The following is a 19957-nucleotide window of genomic DNA, read 5'->3' on the forward strand; positions in this document are numbered from 1 at the left end:
TTCAAATTGTGCCTAACCGATACCTCGATAGTCGCGCAGTCTGGCAACGCCGCGTGGCATATTTCAACTCTCGGCCGAGGGTCACACTGGTGGAAATTAAAAAACTTAATTTAATTAAACCAAAGGACTTAAAAAGCCACCTCAAAAAACGGCCAACGCTGGCGACATGGAAGCGGAGCAGCTGAAACGACTGGAGGCCAAGGAGGCGGACCACATCCCCGCCATCCTGGGCGAGTTCAACACGAAGGTGAGTGATGGGAATCTCCAGAAAGAGCTTACAAATGACCCCTCCCATCCGGTTTTTCATCGGGTTTTTTTTCGCAGAATGCGGATTTGCTAATCTTCGACAGCTTTCGCACGGACAACCAGTGGCACGAGCTGTGGCTGGCCATCTTTGGGATCCTGGAGGATCAGCGGCTGAGCCATTTGCATACGCAGTGCCTCAACACGGTGAGAATTCTCACGCGCGACGAGTTTAGTTTGCAGACGAACTACATCGAACAGGAGGTGAATACTTTGCTGCGGCTGGCGAGGATCGAAGCGGGTTCCCTGAAGCTTCCCGCCACTCCCGATGAGCTCAAGCAGCAGGAGCAGGAGCAGCCCCAGCTGGAGCCCAGCCAGGCGCAATCGGAGGTAATTGCGGAGGCTCTGAAATGCCTCTGCAATTTGGTCTATCAAAGCTCCGACTGCCGGAGGCAGTGCCTCCGCCAGCACTGCCTGGACGCGATCCTCAAGCGGGTGGCCTCCTCGATGCGGCATCCCTGCGCTCTGGAGTACTACGACATGAAGCTGCTCTTCCTGCTTACCGCATTGGAGCCTTCAGCCAGGTCGCGCCTACAAATTGATCTCAATGGATTGACCTACATGACCAAGTGGCTGGACGACAAGCTGGGCGAGGTGGAGCAGGCGGGCGAGGAGCAGCTGAACATCATCTGCGAGCTGCTCAAGGTGATGTTCAACGTGACCAGTGCGCCGGACAAGAGTCCCAATGAGTACGAAATTCAGAGTTTGCATTTAACTGGAGTCCTAAGGGAACTGCTCCTGCGCTTCGGGGAAATGGCCAGCGACAAGGATCGCGCGGTGGTCACGCATGCCATTAATCTGCTGACCAATATCTCGGGAGGCTGCCTGACGGAGTTAACGCTGCGCTGCTCCAAGGAGGAGGAAAAGGAGAAGGAGAAGGATGCAGAGGCCTCCAGTGCCTCTAAATCCCGCCAATGCTGCTCGCAGTGCTTCGAGAGGCGCAATGTGCGCAGCCTGGACGTCCTGCTGCGCTACCTCCGCCAATCGCTGGCCCAGCAGGAGGCGGAGGCCAGCTCCCATGAGCTACTCTCGCCCGTTCTCACTGTTCTGGTGAAATGTGCGCGCAGCGATCGCGTGATGCGTCATTATCTAAGACAGGAGATCCTGCCGCCACTGCGCGACGTCAGTCAGCGACCGGAAATTGGCCAGGAGCTGCGCAATCATCTCTGCCGCTTCCTCACCCTGCCCGCCATGATTCTGCGCGATCTCTCCGCCGAATTGCTATTTGTTCTCTGCAAGGAGGATGTCGGAAGGATGATCAAGTATACAGGATATGGAAATGCAGCTGGTTTGTTCGCCAAGCGGGGGATACTCGACTGCCGGCGAGTGGAGGGCACCGACTATTCGTCGGATAGCGAGGACAGCGACACCGAGGAGTACAAGCAGCAGCAGCAGGGCATAAATCCCGTGCTGGGCTGTATTGAACCGCCCAGCAGTCGGTCTTCGCATTTGGATGGGATTAGCGAGGAGCAGAAGGAGTACGAGGCCATGCAGTTGGTCAACCTGATCGAACAGCTAAGACAAGGCGGCATCGTCAAGCCGGCGCTGATCGACAAGGACGGAAGGCCGCAGCCGCTGGAGCACATCCTCCAGCTGCAGGAGGAGCTGCCGCAGCAGCAGCTCGACCAGAAGCGCAAAACCTAAGCAACTGATCATCCAGGGATTGAGCTGTGGCACAACTTCCAAATAATCACCCCAAACTGCATTTACTTAATAGGTTTAACGGTCGAGAATGCAGCAGAATAGCTTCGCCTAATTGTTATCCATATATTCTGCGTTTGATTTCCATTATTTTACCACTCCCAATTGTTGTAGCTTAACTATTAGCATTAGTTTTTAGCCAAAGCCATTATAATCAACCATATTAGAACTAATCTCTCTCTCTCGACTTTTATAAATTATTTAGATATGCTGACACTGGTCGGCATAATTATTTTGACAAATTTTTAAGTTAAATCTGCTCATATTTTGAACTTATAATAGAAAAGTTAGAAAATTAGACCATTTATTGTGAAGCTCAAATTTTCAACTTTTTTCCTGGGGCTTTAAACAAAAATTTTTTAATGCAAAGTTTTTCCCCATTAAAAATGAATATTTTCTGCAAAAAAAATTTTTTTTAATATTTTTCCTTGTATTTTTTATAATTCTTTGAAAATAGCTAAAAATTACAATTTTAGCCGCTTTTTCCTCCTTTTCAAACAAAATTTTACTGAGATCGTTCCATTCAAAAAATCATAAAAAATACAAGGAAAAATATGTTGAACATTTTTTTTTGCCGTTATTATTAATTTTGATTTTTAAGCCCCAGGAAAAAAGTTAAAAACTTGACTTTCACAAAATGTTCTAACTTTTCAAAGGGGTCTTAATGGGTTGAGAACATTTTTGCGTCATTTTAACGGAATTGAAGTGCTCTTTCTATAGGTGCCAAAAGTTTATATTATAAGTTCAAAATGTGAGTACAGTTAACATTCAAATCTGTCAAAATAATTATGTTCGTTATATGTTATATGTTCGTTGCCATATAGTTTTGCCTGTGATTTGTTTTTTGGCCATTCGAAGTTGATGCCATAGCATCCCATCCTTTTCCGCTTGAATCTAAATCGACAACTAACTAAGCAGAACAATCGTTGGGGTCTTCCAATTCCGGGAAGCAGATGATAAACACAGACAAACGAATAGAAATACCAAAACTGAATAATTCTTTTATATATACTGATCGGCAGATAGGCAAATTTGACTAATCTTTGTAATATGTAAGTGCATGTATCTATAAAAATTCCAATTATACACTTGGGATCTAAAACTCCAACCGTATCGCTAGAATCTAACAAACTCATCCTCACATCGTTTGTACCCAAAAGCTAAACGTTGTAAATTCCGCATCAAGGGGTAAAAACTTTTTAAAAGTCACGTGTCTTTATTCTATATACAGAAAATCCTATATAGAGCTTTATTGTGTTCAATTTGCTATAGCGATAGAAGACCTAATAATATATACATCAGAACGTAGTAATATCTGTTGCCGTTAATGTGTGTGCGAGTCTTAATGTGCGTCTATCCTAAGCTTAATAATAAATCAATCGACGTCTTGCTAAATCAATAGAACGAACGATTTTCCATATTTATGGGGCTCAAAAGGGGTTCGAAAATGCATTTTATTTCTTAGAAAGATATTGGGAAATGAATCGTAGTTATCGTAGCTTAATTAGCCTGGTAAAAAATAAAAAGTTAAATAACGATCCGATATTAAAACTAGCAACAAACCCAAAAAACCGAATAAGAAAACATAAATTAAGATGGGAAAAATATTTTTCTAGTAACATTTTTTTTGAATACTAGATTTCCTTTCAATTTTTACAAAGGACAATTTTTTGATTCATAATTTTTGAATACCATATTTTCTTTTAATTTTTACCCTTAGGGGGGTTAAGTCCAAATAAAATCTTAAAAAAAAAATAAAAAATTTTTAGGATCCTTAAATATAAAAAAAAATATTTATTTTTTCTTTAAAAAAAATGTATCCAAAAAAACCACTAACGAAAAAAATTTTGATGGAAAAAAATATTTTTCTAGTATCATTTTTTGTAGTATACTTTTTGAATACCATCTTTCTCTTTAATTTTCACCCCAAGGAGAGTTGGGTTCAAATACGATTATGAAATTCCCAATCATCAACATTAATTACTAAAAAAAAAATTTTTTCCCCTTAAAAAAAAATTTTTTTTTCTACTTTAAAAAAAAAATTGTTTATCTATAAAGTTACCTTAAAACTAAAACCTACTTATAAAGACGAATAATGAATGGAATGTTTATGAGGTACACATACTAGGAATAAGACTCCTGATTACCTAATAATTTCCGAACTAAAATGCAATATTGATCTATAACCTCCTTTCGAGGGTCCCGTACCCAACTTAAACCAAGGATTGACTAATGCTCTTTCGAATATGCTTGTACATATATTGCTCAGTGACTCTGGGACAGGGATTAGTTGACTCCCTGGGAGAACTTGGCCTCCTGGATGTCGTGGTGCCTCAGTCGCATGGGATCGTAGCGAGGACCTCCTCCTCCTCCTCCGCCGGCTGCCTGGCGGAGATGATGATGACGCTGGTGGTGAACGGTGTGGTGGAGTCCCAAGCCGTCGTGCTGCTTCTGGCAGGCCTTCAGCTGGGCCTTCATCCGCTCCTGCCGCTTGCGCTGCTCCTGCAGATCCTCCCGCTCCTCCCGCTCCTTCTGCTCCTGCCTGTAGTTGGGAAAGTAGCTGGTGAACAGGTAGTCCTGCTCCGATTCCCCCGATTCCCGCCTCCCGCTGGCCGGCGACGAGGAGGAGCAGGAGCCACTGGCGGCCACCGGCGGAGGCGTCTGCAGGTTGAAGGAGCGGAAGCAGCTGGCCCGATACACATTGGCCAGATCGGGCAGGTCGAACTCGTTGGTGTCGTCGCGGTTGAGGAACTCCTGGAGCTGCCGGTGGCGCTGCCTTTCCTGCTCCCGGCGGAAGAGCTCCTCCTGATTCTCCTCCTGATCCTTCTCCTGATCTTCATCCCGATCTTTCCGCGGCTGCAGCTTCTTGATGTGATAGCGCAGGCGTTCCTGGGTAAGGAGATCCTGATGGTCTTGCACGAAGTTCACCAGCTGCTCCTTGCACTTGGCCATCTCCTCCTCCAGGTGGTTGATCCGCTGGCGATAGCAGAAGATATCCTCCTGCTCCTCCTCCTGCTTTTCCTCCTTTTCCTCCTGCTTTTCCCGCTCCTTCTTATCCTTCTCCCTCTTCTTCTTCGTCTGGCTGTTCTGGGTGAGCTTCTTTACCTTGCGGGCTATCTCACTGAAGGCTTTGGCCGCCGCCTCCTGCTCCCGCATCTCCTCCAGCTGCTCGCGCTCCTCCTCCATCAGCCGGAGATTGTCGGCCATCCGCCGGCGCTGCAGATTCCGCCGCTCCTCCAGGATTCGTCGCTCCTCGGCTGGGGGATCCCTCTCCCCCTTGGATTGGGAGGATTTATCTCTTGACTTTATCTCCTTGGTGGTTTTCGTTCGCAGGGATCGATTCCTGCGCAGGGTCGTGACCTCCTGGATCTCCGGTGGGGATCCTTCGGTGGCGGCAGGAGGAGCAGGAGGAGGATGAGGAGGAGCAGCAGGAGCAGGAGCAGCGGCGGCGGAGGGCAGGGGCATCTGCGACTGGAGCAGCGCCTGCACATGGGCCTTGGCCTCCGCATGGAACTTGCCCTGCGCTTGGACCTGCGACTGCCAGGTGGTGGTGCTAGTGATGCTACTCTTCTTCACGGCAGCCAGTTCCCTTTGGAGCACCACCCGGTTGTGCCGGCACTTGGCCAAATTCCTAGCGGATTTACCTGCGGGAGCCGGAGGATTCACCGGCAGGACGACATCCTTGGACGGCGGACGAGGCTTCTGGAGGGTCGTTGGCTTCTTCTGTTCGGGGATCCTGCGGCTCAGGGTGCTCACCACCTCCTGCGGAGGCTGAGGAGGAGGATGCAGCTCCAGCTTCTTGTCCGTCTGGCTGGCACTCAATGTCCTGGGGGAGGAATTGGGATGAGTGGAGCACAGGTGATTTCTACAGTTGGGTTGAGTGTATAACCACCCAAAAAAAAATATGAAGCGTACATCGATTTTACATTATTTAAGATCAAATTGATATGCGGCCAGGTGAATTTAAACTGGTCGAAAAGAGTATTTCATGTAAAAACGATATGGGTTTTGCATGACAAGTTACATGGCCATATCGATATTACGGGAACATGCTTTTTTTATGAGTAGTGCGGTTGCGTTATAAGGTACTAATATTTATAATATGTACTATATTATATGTATTATCTCGTAATGCTTTTCTACAGAAATTTGTGATTACAAGATGATTCAAAGGTTGATATTACAAAGAAGCGTTGTTTATAAGGAACTTATTCAATGATCTAAACAGCTTTCCCTTATAGGCTAAATATTATTTCAGCTATTTACGACTTGGTATTACAAATCTTGGTATTTCAAATTAAATCATTACTTAAGAACCTTAATGTTACATTTTCTTAGAATATATAGTTTATAATCTAGATATCATGTAAAACTAAGGGACATGCATACTATTATTGAACAGTTAAAATTAAAGTTATCCTACAAAAGATATCGTGGTTCTTCAGTCCTTCTAGCCAAGGATCCCAAAAAATTAATAGTACAGTATAATTAGCTATGTTAAATCATCACTTAAGAACCTTAATATTATTAATATTCTTAGAATATATATTTTTTATAATCTAGATATCCTATAAAAACTAAGGATGCAAATAAAGTTATCCTAACAAAACATATCGTGGTCCTTCGGTCTTCTAGCCAAGGATCACAAAAAAGTAGTGGTACAGTATTAAATACTTTAGTATTCTATTGGCTTTTCTTAGAATATATAGTTCATAATCTAGAAATATTATAAAAACTAAGAAGGATGAATACTAATGATGAACAGTTCAAATTAAAGTTATCCCACAAAAGATATCGTGGTCCTTCGGATCCCAAAAAAGTAATGGTATAGTATTTAGTATTCTATTGGCTCTTGCGCTGATTGAGGCGCCTGGGATGCGGCGGTCGGAGCCTGGAACGATGCAGTCGCTCCTTCAGCGGGGGCTTCTCGGGGGAGTCCTCGGCCTCCTTGGCGGTGCAGTTGTCCTGCTCCCGGGGAAGGGATGTGGTCGTGGAGGTGGCACGCCTATGCTAGGGACGCCGGAACCTGGAAGAGGGGACGAGCAGCTAGAGAAGCAGCTCCACCAGCCCTCCCCCTAGCAGCCCTAGAACCCTCGTCCCTTATCCCTCATCCCTATAATCTCCCCCAGGAACTCTACTCACCTGGTTCGCGACACCACTCGCTGGGGCTTCGTCGTCGTCGTCGAGGAGATCTCCCGATTGCTGGAGGGCGTGGCATTGCTCACGGTGCGGGCACTGCCCCTCGACTCGCGGCCAATCATGTCGTACAGGTTGCTCCGGTACTGGTCCACTCCATACCGCACGTCGTCCTTCAGCGGCGGATGGATGTCCACCCGGAGCTCCATGTCCGCGGAGGCCGTGCGGAAGCGACTCACATACGGATGCTGGATGGCCGCCTTGGCCGTCAGACGGCCGTGGGGATTCAGGACCAGCAGGGACTTGACCAGCGATATGGCGTCGTCGCAGCAGTTCCTCAGCATCTCGTCCAGCGAGTGCCGGCGATCGCGATGGATCTTCTTGCTCAGCAGCACTGTGCCGAAGCTGGCTCCGATCGAATCGATGTCACGCTGGGTCACATCCGGCAGGGCCAACACGATTTTCTCTATCTGTTCACCAAAAAAAAAATTAATTTGAAATGTAGATCGATTTTACATTACTTAAGATCAATTTGAACTGGTCGAAAAGAGTATTTCATGTAAGAACGATATACGTTTTGCATGACCATATCGATTTTACGGGAACATGCTTTTTTTTGTGTGTTTATTAAGAGTTATTGCCCGAAAAGCAACTAGCATTATTCGAGATCCATTACCTGATTCACAGTGCTGGTGCCTTGGAAGAGCGGCTTCTGTCTTATCATCTCGCCCAGAATGCAGCCCAGACCCCACATATCAATGCCTTTGGTATAACTGAGGGGTATTTTGAAAATACATGAAGAGTTTAAAAATAATGATACAAAGTAGTAATTTAATTTATATAATATATGTAATATATATATTATGTATATAAATATTTTTAAATATTAAATAAAATAAATTACTAAATATTATTTAATTTATAGTATATATAGCTACTACTCACTTGCGACTGGCCACCAGAATTTCGGGAGCCCGATACCAACGGGTGGCCACATAATCCGTCAGCATGCCCTCGTGGTCCATATCATCAAATTCCGCTTTTCTTTTGGTGGAAAGTGTGCGGGCCAAACCGAAATCAGCCACCTTGAGTCTGGGGAAAGTGAAATTGTAAAAGGTCAATTCTACCTTATTGCATATCAATAAAATGCCGATATGATATTTTATCATATCATATAAAATACCAAATGTAGTATTTTTATTGAACAAATAATGTAAAATATTATATAAAAATGAAATGAATAACTTGATCTTTAAAAATATATCAAATTGACCATCACATATCGATCTGATCTTTTGTTAATTTATAAATTAGATCATAAGATCTCGTACCTGCATTTACTGTCTATCAGTATGTTACTGGGCTTCAGGTCCCTGTGGATGACATTGCCCGAGTGCATGTACTTGATGGCATTGATCAGCTGGTACATGACGAAGCGCTTGTGAATGTCCTTGAGGACATCGCCCTTCTTTATCACGTTGTGCAGGTCGCTCTCCATGAACTCGAACACCAAATAAAAGTCCAAATTGTTGCCAGCTCTGAGAAGTAAATATCAAATATATTGAAATACCAAACGATGGAATTTGGGAAACCCACTTGAAGACATCCATCAGGCGGATGATATTGGGATGGTGACGAAAGGCGCGCAGGAATATCACCTCGCGGTAGGTGCGCTGGGCATCGGTTTCATCCCGAAAGGCATCGAATATCTTCTTCAAGGCCACCGTGTCCTTGTTCCGCTTGTCGGTGGCCTTCCACACGATGCCATAGGCACCTTTGCCCAAACGCTAGAAAATAGTACCAAAAAAAAAAAAATTTCAAATAGTTTTGATTTTTGAAAACCTAGAAAATACTTTTATACGAATAAATCTCAAACGTAGAGTTTGGAATTCTATTGAATAGTGCCTTAATAGTTATGGGTGGGGTAGAACCGACCGCTCTTTAACCTCTTTTCATGAAAAAAAATTTTTTTAAATAGTTTCGATCTCAGAAAACCTAAAAAGTACTATAATACGAATAAATCTCGAATTTAAAGTTTGGTATTATGTTGAATGGTGCCTTAAAAGGTAAGGGTGGGGTAGAACCGACCGCTCTTTAACCTCTTTTAATGGAAAAAGAATTTTTTTTTTGGTCCTACCTTGCGGACATCGAACATGCGCTCCACATTTTGGTCCAGCTCGTGGATGCGACGCTCGTGAGCGGGAATATTCGGTTGGTTGGCCATTGGCTGCTTCTGATCCTGCTCCTTATCCTTATCCTGATCCTTAGCCCTGTCGCTCCCCTTGGCCCTTTTGCGGGCCCTGTCCTTGCGAACCTCCTGCTGGCTGGGATGCTGGGACTGCGACTTGGACTTCTTCGCCAGCTTCGACTGGATCTGGAGCACTCCACCCGGCGGGGCAAAGCCTCGACAAATCCACCACGAGGCAGCTTCACTGTGGAAAGGGATTAGAATGGATGGTTAGCTGGCATCCACTGTGGATGGTTTTGGATGGTGCTGTTGCTGTTGCGCGTGGCAGTGGCAACCGAGTGGTTTTGCGGCTCCAACTGGAGCATCTGGGGCCCTCGTCCTCGTCCTCGCGTGCTCGCTCCCATATGCAAACGGCATCAAGTATGTAAAATAAAATTAAACGGCAACAAAAGTAATGCAAAACTCCACGGAGAGAAAAAAAACTAGTTGAAAAGTAAGCTCAATAAGGAAGTATTTTGATATTACATTTAAAGATTATAATTATACTTCAAGATCTGAATACTTTAAAGATAAATAAGTAAAAATAGTCTTAAAAATATTTAAAGGGTAGATTATATTATTTGTAAGAAAGAAAATCAGCAAAATTCAATAAATATTAAAAATAAGCTCAATATTTTAGGAAGTATTTTTTTATATTACTTTTTAGATTATGGGAATTTAATATTTATTTAAAGTTATAAAGTTATACTTCAAGATCTGAATACTTTAAAGATAAAAAAGTCTCAATAGTCTGAAAAATATTTAAAGGGGATATTTTATTATTTGTAAGAAAGAAAATCACCACAATCAAAAAAATTCATAAAAAGGACATTGATCATAATCCATCAGAAAGGATCATCGTTTTCTCTCTCTGCATGCAAATGCACCGGAAACGGAACAACGGCCATAACGGGAGCACAAATAAAAAGCGGGGGAAAAAATAGCAAACGAATAAATAAATCGCGAGGCGGACCTGATTGAAACTGAATTATTGTTAGATCGATCGGGGAGAAGGCGAAAGCGAAAACGAGAGCCCCAATGGGATGTGGATGGCCTGGCAATGCCTACAGTGGACCCTCAAGTGCCCAGGGCAACGTCATGTTGCCACAGTGGAGCCTCCGTGCAGTGAACCCAGCTAAATCGATCTATTGATCTGATTTTGCCTAAATGTAAGTACTTACTAGAGTAGGTTCAAATATTACCCAAATTTAAACTGAAAGAATTGCTTTTAAAATATCTGATTATTATTATCAGATGTTTTTTTTTATAAACTTAAAAGTTACAAAATAATCTAAATAGATTAATTATTAAAAAAAATAAAACAAAGAGATTTATCATTTACAACTGTTTTCCTCTATAATATATGTATATCTTCAAGTTCTTTAAAAATATAATATTTTTCTAAAAAATTAAATAAAAAAAGTTATTTCACTCTCACGAAAGTTAATAGTGGAGAATATCAGGATGTTCACTGTATTACTGTTACTTCGCCTACTTCACTTATTGTTGCTGCAAGAAACGCCGCAAAACAATCAAATGGAAATACACGGCATGCAATCTGGCTGAACCAAAATCACCAAAAAAAAAACATGCCAAATGAATTTGTTTAACAAATAAATAGGCACAAGTACACTCATATGGCAAAGGGCAACACAGGGCAACAAAAGTGGAGTTATATCCTCGAGAAATAGCGTATGATCTATTTAAAAAAATTCAAATGATAACGTAACGGAATTTAGGGAAAATTGACTAATTAAATTCGTATTCCTTTAATTTATTGAAAATCCAAAAAAATCTCCCAGCCTTTGCATAGAAAAAGATAAGAGTTATAGTTAGATGAAATAAGAACTCATTATTAAAAGCAAAAAATATCCTCAAAATTCTGCCATGTAGGTTTACACGGTAGAAAATAGTTATATGTATTAATTACTAAATTTCTAATACTTGGAAATATATTTTGATTTTATCGAAAAAAAAGATCCTTAAAATTCTGTCTGGAAAATATGTATTAAATACTAAAAAAAATTTCTCAAATTTGGAAATATATTTAAATTTTATGCAATATATGTATAGAAGCTCCACTACATCATCTACTTTCTGTTGGCTAGTGTATGCCCAAAATAACAGTTACAACCGAGCGATTGAATTTGGCACAAAAGTTTTGAAGTGGAGCACGTCACTTACCCGTAAAAGGAGGCAGGATTCGTTGGATACGTGGGTTCGGTGGGCTAACTAGCAGACGAAGGGCCCCCGGAACTCGATGGATTTGTGGGGGATTGGGGATGGAAAGTCAACTGGCAATTTGCACAATAAAAATAAAAAATATATATATATATAATAACGGAACGGAACGCGAAACACACAAGATGTAACCCGAACTGTAAGGGATCGGGAATGGGGGTTATTATCTCAGGATAATCAGGATACACACACACAAACCTGCAGTCAAAGTGGTGAGCTGTCCTCGAAGTTCTCCGAGAAGCAGTTCAGGACCTTGAACATGGAACACAGAAAACAAAACGCGAAAAACAAATGCCTCTCGAAAATCCTTTTTTTTTCTATCTGATCCCGTTCTGATATTGGGTTCTTCCAAACTCTATATCTTCTCTCCTTCGGCTTTCACGGCTTTTCCACTGTCAACTCTTGAAATAGTCCTTGAATTTCTGGTAATTTTTCTGCTGTTTTGCTGGTTTTTGTATTCGGCTTTTTTCGGCTTCTCTTCTCGGCGGATTAGATGGGCTGAGATCCCGCCTCCAAGTTAGAAGACCGATTTAGTTTCGGATCAGCTGCCGCGACTGGAAAATTTAAATGTTTCACTCGCGGATCTGGCGCGCCTTAATTTGCACAGATTTGATTGGAATTGAAAATATAGATATATACTATATACTTGGAGTCGACATAGATGCGGATCCGGGGAGGACGAGACCATATACGGTATATCCTTCTCGCTTTCACGCTTCGGTTACGATTTTACAAAATAAAAGACTCGAATCGAATACAAAAAAAATGTGTGTGTTTTTATATTTTGGAATCGGGTCGTGTGTGAAGTAGAAAAATTCCGGACTATAACTGGCATGATCGACAGTTCGTCTGGGGCGAAAGCCAAAAATCGCCACGACTACTTGCTCGTCCAGCTACTGATGCTCGATTTCGACTGTTGTCCTGTTCCCCCGATTCCCGATTTTCGAGGTCCTGCCGTTTCCATTGGTTGCCCACCGCCTAAAAAGCAGGACCCATGCGTATCATTTACCCTAAAACGGGGTTCTTCATATTCACAAAGGGGTTCGGTGCACTTTTCTTATATGATTATATAAATGAACTAAAGTATCTTAACTGAAAAAGTAAAGAATAATATTGAATACTTAATAAAAAAAATATAACAGCCCATTTAAGTTTAATTAATAATTAAGTCAACAAAATATATTCTTTTTTCACTATTTAGAGCGACATATTAACTCACAAATTCATTGAAAAAAATATAAATGACTTTCCTGATTAAATTTACCACAATTTACTTTATTAATCAATTAACTAAATAATTAAGTCAACAAAATATATTTATTTTTCACTAACTAGAGCGAAATATTAATTTGCAAATTTATTGAAAAAAAAAATACATGCCAGAAATATTGACTTTCCTGATGTTCCTGATTAAATTTACTTTATATCTTATACTATATTATCTGTACAGTTTATAAATATTTATAGCAAAAAGGAATTCGCCTATATGCACTTAAGTTAAATACAAACTATTAACTTATTTCATAGTTACAGCGAAAAAAAACATAAACAGAACACAATTTGTAACTTTTTTGGGTATTACAAAAAATCATAAAGAAACAAAGAAAAAGAGTTTTCTTGAACGCAAACAATTTGCGATCTTATAAAATTAACACACATAATTCAAGAGGCTTAAACTAAAATTAAATTTATTATTAAACTATATAGTACCCTTAGTCTAGGCAAAATACAATAGATTGCTCTAAAATACTTAAGACAAGTTGAATGATTTCCCTGGTTGAGCTGGCCCAGTGTAGCCTTTCCCTTTTGCGGGCAGGTTGCTATCAATAAATGCATATTTGATGCTTAGTTTTCAATAACAAACAGGGGCGTTCCCCGATCCCGGCGCGTAGCAACCTCTTCCTTTCCTTTTATTCCTTTGGGGGAACTTAAATTATGTTATCCGGTTGCCCGGAGAAACGGGTAAGTGGTTAAAAATATAATAGATTTGTGGGCTCTCGTACAAAAGGGTTTCTTGCATGTCAGTTTATTGCTTGCTTTAACTACGCTTAGAGGAATGGAAATCTATGGCTTTCGCTGCAGGTAGATGAGTTGAGTTTGCTGCTGCAGCTGCGCCTGCTGCTGCTGCTGTTGCTGCTGCAGTAGCAATTGCTGTTGCTGCTGCTGTTGCTGTTGCTGCTTCTCCTGGTAGAGTTGCTGCTGCGCCTGCAGCTGCTGCTGATGCGCCTGCCGCCGCTTTTGCTTCTCGAACTCGGCCAGATGCTCCTGCTGCTTGCGCACCAGCTCGTCCATCACCTCGTGATTGTAGGTGGAGTGCAGCATCAGGCCGAGCAGATTGGCACGCGAGGTCAGTTGCTGTCGCAGCATGCGCTCCTGCTCCATCAGGTCGTCCATCTTGAGCCACTGGCGCACACGCTCCAGATCGATCTCCGCCCGCCGTATCTTCTCCCACGCGTAGTGCTTGAAGCAGTTCTTCTTCGGCGCCCGGCAAAACTCGCCCGTGGGACCGAAGTCCTGGTTGACCAGCGGCGAGCCACACACATCCGTGTCGTTCACCTTGGGATCCTTGCTGTGCTCGGGACACAGCACCCTTAACCGCTTACAATACGTCTTACTTGCCGGGTTGTAGAAGTCGCAGAACATATTGTTGCCCTCCATGCGCGTCTGGAAGATGCTGCCGAAGCTCGCCTGCGACTCGTACTTGTTGAAGCACTTCTCCATGTGCTTGATGGCCGTGCGCGAGTGGATCTCGTGGCCGCAGGTGATGCAGTACATGCTCTGCTCGTCCTCCATGTCGCCGGTGTCGTGCGGGTTCAGTGTGTCGATGGAGCTGCGATTGGCCCGCTCCACCACCATGTTCAGCTCCTCGGAGCGCTTCTCCAGCTCGGCGAGGGCGAAGCGCACGAGGGACTGCTTCGAGCGAATGCTCTCTAGGTGCTTCCTTGTGTCCTCGGCGGCGCGACAGGGCGTCAGGTTCCACTCCTGCAGGCGCTGCGGCAGAACCTGAAAAGGAATTACTTGTGATTAATTGTTTAGCTTAAAAAACAGGCCAGATCAGGCAAAGAAAACCGGGAAAAAAGGATAAAAAAAAACATTTAAAAAGGGCAAAAAAGAGAACAAATGTTACTTCTTCAAAATTTTTGTGTTTTTGTTACTAGGTTAAATTGTTTACTAATTTAAATTTCTTTATTGCTCAACCGATCGTTTTTAAATCTATCGCACATTTTTCTGTATAAAAAAACCGATCCCTTAAAAAGAAATTTTTTTTTTTATTTTGTAACATTTAAAACTTTTTTCTTTAAACGAAAAGTCAAATTTTTCTTTAAACGAAATCAAATTTTTTTTAGGAATAAACCTAATTTTTGGACTTTGGCAAATCGGAAAAAATTCTGGAATTAAAAAATTATAAAAATAATATGCAAAAGGTTTGTATAAATTACATCTAACCAGTTAACAAGAGAAACTCGAAAAGTTATTTGATTTTTTGATGATAAAAACCCAACCAAAACCAACGATTGGCAAAACTAACATTTGTTAACATTAAAGTAGGCTTAAAACCTTGAAATCGTATGGGAAATCAGAGATTTAACCCTTCTTTAAATTGATCAGGCGGACGAAAAAACGGACCTAAAAAAGGACAGATTTACGGACAGCGGATAATTGAAATTTCTTCCGGATAAAGCCGTTAAAAAAAAAGGACAGATCTGTCTGGAAAAAGGACAAAATGGCAGCACTGACTGCTAGCCAAGCAATGCAAACCTGAAAAATCCTGTTGGTGGCTAAATTAAAGCCGCACTTGTCGCTGCAGTACTTGCTCTGCGGCCTCGCCTGGCAGCAGCAGCCGGGTCCGTGGCACTGGCGCATCCCCTCCAGCTCGGGATTGAGGTAGACCTCGGGACTGGCCGCCCGCAGGTTCGCCTTCATCTTGCGATCTTTCGAAGCGGCGGCGGCGGCGGCGGAGGCTTTCTCCCGCTTCTTCTGCGGCGCCGACGCCTCCTTGCCGCCCGTCGCCTGGGCCACGCAGTTGCGGAATATGCAGCGCGGCTTGTGGCCCACGCGCACCCGGCAGGCGTCGCACTGATTGCAATTGGGACGCCGGCAGCCCTCGCAGGTGCCGCATCGCTTGCCCGCCTTCGGTTCGCGGGCATTGCTGTTCTTGCGCTTCATTGTTGCAGTCGCCGCTGCAGTGGTCGTTGTGGTTGTGGTGGCCACCGGCGGTGGCTGGAGGTTGGTGGCCATTGGAGCACCTGGAGGAGCACCCGGCGGACCCAATCCCGGGGCATTCAGACTCGTGGAGGCGGCATTCGAGGCGGCCGCCCGTTCGGTGGCCACCAGGCGGAATATGGTCTGCAGCTCGGGATTCTCCTTCTTGCAGCGGCGGCAGTAGTACTGCTTGATGTGCTTGGCCTCCTTCTCGGTGATCCCGATGCAGTCGCCGTGGTACCACTCCTCGCAGCCATCGCAGCCGCTGGAAGGGATTAGGGGTTAGCAGGGAATATCTCTGAAAGGATCACCACTCACATCATGAACCTGGAGCAGTCGGAGGTGCGGCAGATGCAGTACGCCTGATCCTCCTGCTTTAGAATGGTGGCTATCTTCGATTTGCGCTCCGGCAGATCGAATTCCCGGGCAATCTCCCGCCGGATCTCCTCTTTCTGGAATGATTGTGGGGTTGTGGTTAAAGGTAGATGCATTCGCCGCCTGCTTACGGTTTTCTTGTATTTCCGCTTGTCCGCCATGCCGCTCCAATCTCGCCGAGAATTCAAGTCCGCGATTTAACGTCCCGTCCCAGAAAAAAATAAACTATTAGGGATGGTGATGGCACTGCGAGCGATAGTCAGCTAGAAATGTGCGGGCGAGTTATCGATAGTTAACTTTTAACTAAAAATGTTATTGTTTATAACTTTTTAAAAAAATGCAATTGTCCTGTATTAATCATTTTTTTAATGATAAAACTACACAATTTTTCAAATTTTTAATATTATTTTTATGAATGATACATTATTTGAATATTATTGAAAACCACCCCCTAGTTTAAAAGCGTATTTAAAAGGCTTTTAGAAGTTTAAAACAATTTTTTATTGATTTCCAACTTAAACTTATTTGTTGCTACAAAATTTTAAAATATAATTTTTTTTTTAATTAATGAAAATTTTTTGATTAATGAAAATTAAAGAAAACCACCCCCCACTTTTAAACTATTTTTTGTTGAGTTCTAACATATTTTTAAGATTAGTTTAGTTTTTAAGTTGCTCTTCCTGCACCTTAAAAAATATCGGTATTTCGCGATACAAAAACAAACATCGATAGTCAAAGTAATTACTATCGCCTTTCTCCCACCTCTAATTACCGCGCATTTTGCCGCATCTTGTTAGCAATTTCGGAATTGAACTAAATGTGAATTAACCGAAATAATGGCGGCCCTGAGCAACCTGAAGCAGTGCCCGCCGTTCTCCACGCTGCCCGATCTGGCGCTGCGGCACAACCACATCCCCGAGCTGGAGCGCTATCCGCAGATCAACCTGAACAGCGAATTGATGGCCAATCCGGGCGCCCAGAGATTCTACGGCGGCCAGAGCTTCGTGCCCGTGGATGAGGGCGTCCTGAAGCGCATCACCCGCACCTTCTTCGACGGCGGCTTCTGGGAGTCGCTGGAGGAGGCGCGCAGCCCCAAGAGCCGCGAGCAGGCGCCCCTGATTGCCCAGGCGGGTGATTTGATAGCCAGGATCTTGGGTCTGGCCACCGGACTGCGGCTGAAGATCCTCCCGCACACCCAGGAGCTCAGTGCCGAGCGGATAGCGCAGTTTGTGGAGACCAGGTGAGTGGTGGGTTCGGCATCTAAAGGCCACCATTGACCACTTGCCTCCGATTCTTTCAGGGATTGGCTGAACAGCGATGTGCGCTTCCTCGCCTGGAACTGCCACTTCTTCAGCCTGGCCGTCGCCGGCGTGGACGATGTGGTGCGCATCTACTCAAAGAATTCCAACGCGGCCACCGCCACTATTTTGAAGGTAAGTAGACTCATAGGGAATTTGATTAAGAGGTCGACGAGGTTTAGCATTCCATATTTCTGTTTTTATGACCAAAATACTATTATTTTTGGGCGGAAAATCAGGATTTCGATTTTTGGTGCAAATTTGACATTTTTCTTAATCGATTTTTTGCTATAACTTGGTCAAAAATGGTTCCAAATCAAAAAGGCGTACGGTTTTGAGCAGCTAACAACTTAATAATTAATATCAGTAAACTTTCCGTCTGATTTGTAGAAATCAATTTTCGACTTAATTTTTACTTTTTTGATAAGGGGTTACATCATGATTTTTTGCAAAAATTTGCAAAAATTAAAAATGTTCAGGTTTAAATCCAGATCGATTGGGAATTTCATTACGAGTTCAACGAGGTGTGGCATTCCATATTTGGATCATTATTTCAATTTTTATGACCAAAAACTATACTTTTTTGGGTGGAAAATCAGGAATTTTATTTTTGGTACAAATTTGAAATTTTTCTTAGCCGATTTTTTGCTATAACTTGATCAAAAATGGTCCCAAATCAAAAAGGCGTACTGTTTTGGGCAGCTAACAACCTAATAATTAATATTAGTAAACATTACGTCTGATTTAAGAAAATCAATTTTCGACCCAATTTTCACTTTTTTGATAAGGGGTTACATCATAATTTTTTGCGAAAATTGGAAAAAATTAAAATTATTCAGGTTTAAATGCAGATCGATTAGGAATTTTATTACGAGTTCAACGAGGTATGACATTCCATATTTGGATCAATATTTCCATTGTTACGTTCAAATTACGGATTTTTTAATGGTAAAAAATCGAACTTGTAAAAATTCGTTTTTTGTTTAGTAGTGTTATTATTATGGTCTCTAAAATGATTTGCTAATTGTTAAACCTTTCTTTCCTTTAGAGCCCCACTCAAACGCAGATCACCTGCATGGCGTGGCGTCCGCTCTGCGCGGCGGAGATAGTGATTGGCTGTCGGCAGGGTCTTTGCTTCTGGGAAGTGGACAGCAGCCTGCACCTGGGACGCACCAATGCGCCCAGCAAGCTTTTTAAGCAGTGAGTATTGCAATTATCCCTGCCATGCGAATTATGCTCATCCAATTCCTCCCTTTCAGTCCCGCCAATCTGCCAATTACCTCGCTGCAGTGGAACAAGGACGGCACCCAGCTGGCCACCGCCTCGATTGGCGATCGATCCATCATCGTCTGGCAGCCGGACAACGGAATGATGCAGCCGCTGAAGCGCCTGGGTCCGCCGGGCTCGCTGCTCAAGTGGTCGCCGGACAACGACTGGCTGTTCGCGGCCACCGTTGACCGGGTGTTCCGCGTGTGGAACTGCCACCAGCAGTGGACGACGGAGCGCTGGGTGTGCGGACCCGGTGGCCATGTGCAGACAGCCTGCTGGTCGCCCTGCGGTCGCTTCCTGCTCTTCGTCAGCAGCGCCGAACCGATTCTCTATCGCCTGCAGTTCGTGCAGCAGAGTCTGCTCTCGTGTAAGTATGATTTATGGAAAGCTCTAGTCATAAGCAACCGCGGGCAGTCGGTTCCCAGTGTCTGTCCTTCAGTCGTGGACAGATACAAGGGTGCAATTGAAGGGACTGCCCCAGATAAAAGCCGTCAGGAACAGGTTGGCGGCTGCTGAAGCTTCCAGACCGCCTGTATAATGCTGACTACAAGATTTGCTAAGAGATACCATTGCTATTTGCTTTCTAACTCATATCTCCCTTGCAGCTTCGGCGGATGAGAAGGAAATTCTGCCCATCGCGGATTTAAACGCCTGCAGCATCGATGCGAATCGCACGCTCATCGGCGGTCCCGCCCAGCAGCTGGCTTGGGATCCGCATGGGAACTACCTCGTGGTCACCTTCAAGTCGACCAACTGCATCGCCGTTTTCCGCACCTTCGTCCAGAAGTTCGATCTGCAGATCTCGGCGGCGTATTATCTGAGCGGAGAGACGGCAACGGAGCATCCCAGCTTCATCTGCTTCCAGCCGCTGTACAAGGACAACGATCGATCCGTTCTGACGATCGCCTGGTCGTCGGGTCGTATTCAGTACTACGCCTTCGACTGATGTTGTTTTCATTGTAATATTTTATTTGATTTGGTTTTCGTAAGCGTTAATACACAGTTAAACAGGATAACCATAGTACGGAAAATGTGTGGGGATAGGGGATATTTATAATTGACTTTTGGGAAAAGAACAAATGGCCAGGAATTCGAATTCGGATCTCCCTCATTTGTCTCTTTCTTTTTCCACATTCGATTGAAAGATGCAGAGCGTTTCACACCTTTAAGGTGATTGAATCATCATCCCTACTAATTTAATTCT

The 19957-nt window shown here is 43.6% G+C and overlaps 4 protein-coding genes across 7 annotated transcripts; 2 read left to right on the forward strand and 2 right to left on the reverse strand.

The window, feature by feature from the left end:
• Positions 1-78: 78 nt before the first annotated feature.
• On the forward strand, positions 79-3408 carry ric8a (ric8 guanine nucleotide exchange factor A). The gene is made up of 2 exons (XM_017150643.3): positions 79-247; positions 325-3408. The coding sequence occupies exons 1-2, from the start codon at positions 167-169 to the stop codon at positions 1945-1947; spliced, it is 1704 nt and encodes a 567-aa protein (XP_017006132.2). The 5' UTR covers positions 79-166; the 3' UTR covers positions 1948-3408.
• An 841-nt stretch (positions 3409-4249) lies between these two features.
• On the reverse strand, positions 4250-12444 carry Erk7 (Extracellularly regulated kinase 7). Of its 3 annotated transcripts, none has more exons than XM_070218796.1 (9): positions 11807-12444; positions 11552-11661; positions 9278-9572; positions 8737-8927; positions 8472-8678; positions 8086-8232; positions 7817-7913; positions 7147-7610; positions 4250-5830 (listed from the first exon to the last, which is right to left on the reverse strand). In XM_070218796.1, the coding sequence occupies exons 3-9, from the start codon at positions 9362-9364 to the stop codon at positions 4291-4293; spliced, it is 2733 nt and encodes a 910-aa protein (XP_070074897.1). In that variant the 5' UTR covers positions 9365-9572; positions 11552-11661; positions 11807-12444; the 3' UTR covers positions 4250-4290. The 3 variants fall into 3 exon arrangements, with proteins under 3 accessions (XP_070074897.1, XP_070074896.1, XP_070074898.1); XM_070218795.1 differs by having other exon boundaries at positions 11552-11745; XM_070218797.1 differs by lacking the exon at positions 4250-5830 and adding an exon at positions 6879-7030 and having other exon boundaries at positions 11552-11745; positions 11807-12442.
• A 685-nt stretch (positions 12445-13129) lies between these two features.
• Positions 13130-16445, reverse strand: Cfp1 (CXXC finger protein 1). Of its 2 annotated transcripts, XM_017150646.3 has the most exons (4): positions 16318-16445; positions 16130-16263; positions 15368-16076; positions 13133-14611 (listed from the first exon to the last, which is right to left on the reverse strand). In XM_017150646.3, the coding sequence occupies exons 1-4, from the start codon at positions 16345-16347 to the stop codon at positions 13673-13675; spliced, it is 1812 nt and encodes a 603-aa protein (XP_017006135.2). In that variant the 5' UTR covers positions 16348-16445; the 3' UTR covers positions 13133-13672. The 2 variants fall into 2 exon arrangements, with proteins under 2 accessions (XP_044251143.1, XP_017006135.2); XM_044395208.2 differs by having other exon boundaries at positions 13130-14611; positions 16130-16415.
• Positions 16446-16951: 506 nt separating this feature from the next.
• On the forward strand, positions 16952-19769 carry Aladin (aladin WD repeat nucleoporin). Its single transcript, XM_017150630.3, has 5 exons — positions 16952-17426; positions 17487-17619; positions 18533-18684; positions 18744-19120; positions 19359-19769. The coding sequence occupies exons 1-5, from the start codon at positions 17023-17025 to the stop codon at positions 19697-19699; spliced, it is 1407 nt and encodes a 468-aa protein (XP_017006119.2). The 5' UTR covers positions 16952-17022; the 3' UTR covers positions 19700-19769.
• The last annotated feature ends 188 nt before the right edge of the window (positions 19770-19957 follow it).

This window comes from Drosophila takahashii, chromosome X, assembly GCF_030179915.1.
Source record: "Drosophila takahashii strain IR98-3 E-12201 chromosome X, DtakHiC1v2, whole genome shotgun sequence".
Taxonomy (NCBI): Eukaryota; Metazoa; Arthropoda; class Insecta; order Diptera; family Drosophilidae; genus Drosophila; species Drosophila takahashii.